General features: G+C 41.0%; 1 protein-coding gene across 1 annotated transcript in view; it reads left to right on the forward strand.

Moving 5' to 3' along the window:
* The window catches only part of LOC138948765 (protein ecdysoneless homolog), a 27,483-nt gene extending 22,721 nt beyond the window's left edge, over positions 1-4,762 (forward strand). Inside the window, exon 2 of the mRNA XM_070320410.1 lies at positions 4,624-4,762. Within this exon, the coding sequence (XP_070176511.1) occupies positions 4,624-4,762 (139 nt within the window). The remainder of the gene's footprint in view (positions 1-4,623) is intronic.
* Positions 4,763-5,536: the final 774 nt, after the last annotated feature.

The following is a 5,536-nucleotide window of genomic DNA, read 5'->3' on the forward strand; positions in this document are numbered from 1 at the left end:
CCCTTTCTCTCTCCGTCATGTTTATCTTCATTAAATAAATGTCAGATTCGGTATATTGGCTTGATCCTGTACCAACATCATTGGACAAGATACCGGGTAACTGGTCACCATATTCTGCCTTCCACCCTCCATCATAGATCATATTCCGTCCCCCTGGACCCATCCACCTCCCCCTCCTATCCCCCCCCCCCCCCCCACCACCCATCTAAGACTTTCTTTTTTTTAAATCAAGCATCCTTTGCGCATTTATAAAAGTGCACTACATTCTTTTTCACCTGCGAGTTCTTGTGTTGTTTTGCTTGTCGTCGCTTTTGCTGCCGTTATTAACCGATTTATGCCACTTTTTCATTTTGCTGACGAAACCTAAAAAAGGATTTGCACACTGACGACAATTAAGCATCATGCTCGTTAACAACTCATTAAGGGAGCCTTGGCAGCGGGCGCAGAAATCGATACATATCATGCGCATCAATGTCTAAAACAGTCATCGACAAGCCCTGTTAAAAAAGAAACGTTACGCCTACAGAAATGCTGATAGCATGCGCATCAACGTCTAAAGCAGTCACCGACAAGCGCTGTTGAAAAAAGAAACTGCGGCGTCTGAAATGATACTGGTTTTATGACTGTTCGATTAATGACGCTGACTTTTAATGCTAAGTAGTGCAACATCGTCTGCCAATGTTATCGCTGTTTGTAAAGGTCAGACGTATTAACTGTCATCGACGACGTGACAGTGCTTTCTTTGTTTTTATGATTTATAAGATGTCATCTAGTGCTTTGCTTGTATACCATGTAATGTTTTACCTGTAACTGTGATTTGCTTCATATCTTTGTTTTATTTGTTAAATGCTAACTACAAATAATTCATGTTCATTTAACAACTATTTCTCCTATGAAAAACAATCATCAACGATAGAAAACAGCGTTGACAGTGCTTCTTTTTATGTCTTTTTACATTTAGTCAAGTTTTGACTAAATGTTTTAACGTAGAGGGGGAATCGAGACGAGGGTCGTGGTGTATGTGTGTGTGTGTGTGTGTCTGTCTGTCTGTCTGTCTGTGCGTGTGTGTGTGTAGAGCGATTCAGACCAAACTACTGGACCGATGTTTATGAAATTTGACATGAGAGTTCCTGGGAATGATATCCCCGGATATTTATTTTTTTCGATGACGTCATATCCGGCTTTTGGTAAAAGTTGAGGCGGCACTGTCACACCCTCACTTTTCAATCAAATTGATTGAAATTTTGGCCAAACAATCTTCGACGAAGGCCGGACTTCGGTATTGCATTTCAGCTTGGTGGCTTAAAAATTAATTAATGACTTTGGTCATTAAAAATCTGAAAATTGTAAAAAAATAATTTGTTTTTAAAACGATCCAAATTTACGTTTATCTTATTCTTCATCATTTTCTGATTCAAAAAACATATAAATATGTTATATTCGGATTAAAAACAAGCTCTGAAACTAAAAATATAAAAATTATTATTAAAATAAAATTTCCGAAATCGATTTAAAAACAATTTCATCTTATTCCTTGTGGGTTCCTGATTCCAAAAACATATAGATGTGATATGTTTGGATTAAAAACACGCTCAGAAAGTTAAAAAGAATAGAGATAAAGAAAAGCGTGCTATCCTTCTCAGCGCAACTACTACTCCCCTCTTCTTGTCAATTTCACTGCCTTTGCATCGAGCGGTGGACTGACGATGCTACGAGTATACGCTCTTGCTGTAAAAATGCAGTGAGTTCAGTTTCATTCTGTTAGTTCGACAGCTTGACTAAATGTTGTAATTTCGCCTTACGCGACTTGTTTTTTCTTCTTCTAATTTTGTTGTTGTTGTTGAGAATTATGCTGATCGTGAACAAATATACAAGAGATATATCAATTGTGTTTGGATATTACGTACACGTTCGTCTGCTTTACATTCTCCTCATTCTGCTTATTTCTGTTCTCTCGTGCCCCATGTCTTTTTTGTGTTTTTTTCCCCACCTTCTGTACTACCACCCCCTCCCTTTTCTGATTGTTTGCGTATCAGGTTTTTCTATTTGTTAACGTTGTCTGAAATGAGTAAATGTATTTAGTCCGCCATCATGTTAACCTTTGTTATGTACATACCAGGATTACTTAAAATAAGCATTATATGCTTGAGTTGGTTATCCTAAAAACCATGTAGTGTTTTTGTCATGATAAAAATTGAATAAAGCTTTGTTTAAACCAAAAGAAGCTGAAGAACATACTTGAACGGTTTCTCTTTTAAAGCGGTTTCATTAGATCTTTAAAATTAACACAAGGACAGTAATGGACCAGTTAAGTGCATCACAGTACATAACCCTGAGAAATCATTCCATTCAGGCGATTAAAGGGTGGACGTGCCTTGGGTAAACGGTCTGCTGTCTGTCTCGCGTTGTCTCGCGGGAGTTGTGTTTGCAAGGTCATCGCGAGAGCGTCCGAGACTGATGGAAAGAGTCTCGGTAAAATTGATCACCTATTCCCATCATCACTCACGTGATTTGAGCGAGGCTCAATAAATACCTGAAAGGGTCGCAGGAAGATACTCAGACGAAGTCTGGCAACCTTTTACCAAAACTCCAAAAGCACGGCGGGATGGGAGGGTTGGGGTTCGGAGGTTGGGGGGGGGGGGGGGGGTAAAAGCGCAACAACTGGATAAACAAGTTCACCGCGTTAAAAAAGAAATAGACACACAACGACACGCAACAACCGGATAAACAAGTTCATCGCGTTAACAAAGAAATAGACACACAACGGCGCGCAACAACTGGATAAACAAGTTCACCGCGTTAACAAAGAAATAGACACATAACGACGCGCAACAACCGGATAAACTAGTTCAGCGCGTTAACAAAGTAATAGACACACAACGACGCGCAACAACTGGATAAACAAGTTCACCGCGTTAACAAAGAAATGGACACATAACGACGCGCAACAATCGGATAAACTAGTTCAGCGCGTTAACAAAGTAAAAGACACACAACTGCGCGTAACATTCGGATAAACAAGTTCAGCGCGTTAACAAAGTAATAGACACACAACGACACGCAACAACCGGATAAACAAGTTCAGCGCGTTAACAAAGTAATAGACACACAACGACACGCAACAACTGGATAAACAAGTTCATCGCGTTAACAAAGAAATAGACACACAACGGCGCGCAACAACTGGATAAACAAGTTCACCGCGCTAACAAAGTAATAGACACACAACGACATGCAACAACCGGATAAACAAGTTCAGCGCGTTAACAAAGTAATAGACACACAACGACACGCAACAACCGGATAAACAAGTTCAGCGCGTTAACAAAGTAATAGACACACAACGACACGCAACAACCGGATAAACAAGTTCAGCGCGTTAACAAAGTAATAGACACACAACGACACGCAACAACCGGATAAACAAGTTCAGCGCGTTAACAAAGTAATAGACACATAACGACACGTAACAACCGGATAAACTAGTTCAGCGCGTTAACAAAGTAATAGACACACAACGGCGCGCAACAACCGGATAAACTAGTTCAGCGCGTTAACAAAGTAATAGACACACAACTGCGCGTAACATTCGGATAAACAAGTTCAGCGCGTTAACAAAGTAATAGACACACAACGACACGCAACAACCGGATAAACAAGTTCAGCGCGTTAACAAAGTAATAGACACACAACGACACGCAACAACCGGATAAACAAGTTCAGCGCGTTAACAAAGTAATAGACACACAACGACACGTAACAACCGGATAAACTAGTTCAGCGCGTTAACAAAGTAATAGACACACAACGGCGCGCAACAACCGGATAAACTAGTTCAGCGCGTTAACAAAGTAATAGACACACAACGGCGCGCAACAATCGGATAAACTAGTTCAGCGCGTTAACAAAGTAATAGACACACAACGGCGCGCAACAACTGGATAAACTAGTTCACCGCGTTAACAAAGAAATAGACACATAACGACGCGCAACAACTGGATAAACAAGTTCACCGCGTTAACAAAGTAATAGACACACAACGGCGCGCAACAACCGGATAAACTAGTTCACCGCGTTAACAAAGTAATAGACACACAACGACACGCAACAATCGGATAAACTAGTTCAGCGCGTTAACAATGTAACAGACACACAACGGCGCGCAACAACTGGATAAACAAGTTCACCGCGTTAACAAAGAAATAGACACATAACGACGCGCAACAACCGGATAAACAAGTTCATCGCGTTAACAAAGAAATAGACACACAACGGCGCGCAACAACCACTGAGTGGCAACATCCGACAATAAAGCTCACCGCGGCGCGCAACAACCGACAAACAAGTTCACCGCGTTAACAAACTAATAGACACACAACGACGCGCAACAATCGACAAACAAGCTCACCGCGTTTTCCAAGATTTCTCTATACAATCCTGGTCAAGTATCCGCAGATTGACCAATTGGCTGGACTTGTATCCTGGCCCTAAAAGCAATCAATAGCGTTGGCCACGTGCTCCTACTGTCAATTTCCGACCGGCTTTTGTTCGGTCCGTTAAAAGACATCCCACTCCTTCCCGTGCAAAGTTTGCATCTCAGCCACGGTTTAGCATCCTTTCAAGAAGAAGAAGAAGAGATATTGGTGACGATGACGACGACGACGATGATGATGATGATGATGATGATGATGAGGAGGAGAAGGAAGAGGAGGAGGAGGAGGAGGATGGTGATGGTGAGGATGAGGGTGATGACGATGAATGATGCATAATGATGATGATGATGATGATGATGATGATGATGATGATGATGATGATGATGATGATGATGATGATGACTAGCAGTTTTATTTTTTATGAGAATAAGCTAGACGAAGAAGACGACTGTTGCTTAGTTTCCACCTTCTGTAAATATATTTGATTCTAAATGTTTAAAACGATCTACTGATATTTGTTGGAAACGCAACACAGATATTAATAGGCATGTGGTGAATAATATTCTGGAATAGCTCTGGCACTTGGACACCGTGATGAGGCAAAACATCAGAAAATATCATAAAAGGAATAAGCGACAAAGATTAATATAAGAGATAACCTCAGAATGTCAGGGAAAATATCAGCGTTAGAGAAAACATGTGTCAGCGGAACGTGCTTCTGTAAAACTCTGACAGCTAAGTTGTCATTGTTGATTTTTATATTTAGTCAAGTTTTGACTAAATATTTTAACATCGAGGGGGAATCGAAACGAGGGTCGTGGTGTATGTGTGTGTGTGTGTGTGTGCGTGCGTGCGTGCGTGTAGAGCGATTCAGACCAAACTACTGGGCCGATCTTTATGAAATTTTACATGAGAGTTCCTGGGATTGATATCCCCGAACGTTTTTTTCCTTTTTTCGATAAATGTCTTTGATGACGTCATATCCAGCTTTTTGTGAAAGTTGAGGCGGCACTGTCACGCCCTCATTTTTCAACCAAATTGGTTGAAATTTTGGTCAAGTAATCTTCGACGAAGCCCGGGGTTCGGTATTGCATTTCAGCTTG

Source organism: Littorina saxatilis, linkage group LG1, assembly GCF_037325665.1.
Source record: "Littorina saxatilis isolate snail1 linkage group LG1, US_GU_Lsax_2.0, whole genome shotgun sequence".
Taxonomy (NCBI): domain Eukaryota; kingdom Metazoa; phylum Mollusca; class Gastropoda; order Littorinimorpha; family Littorinidae; genus Littorina; species Littorina saxatilis.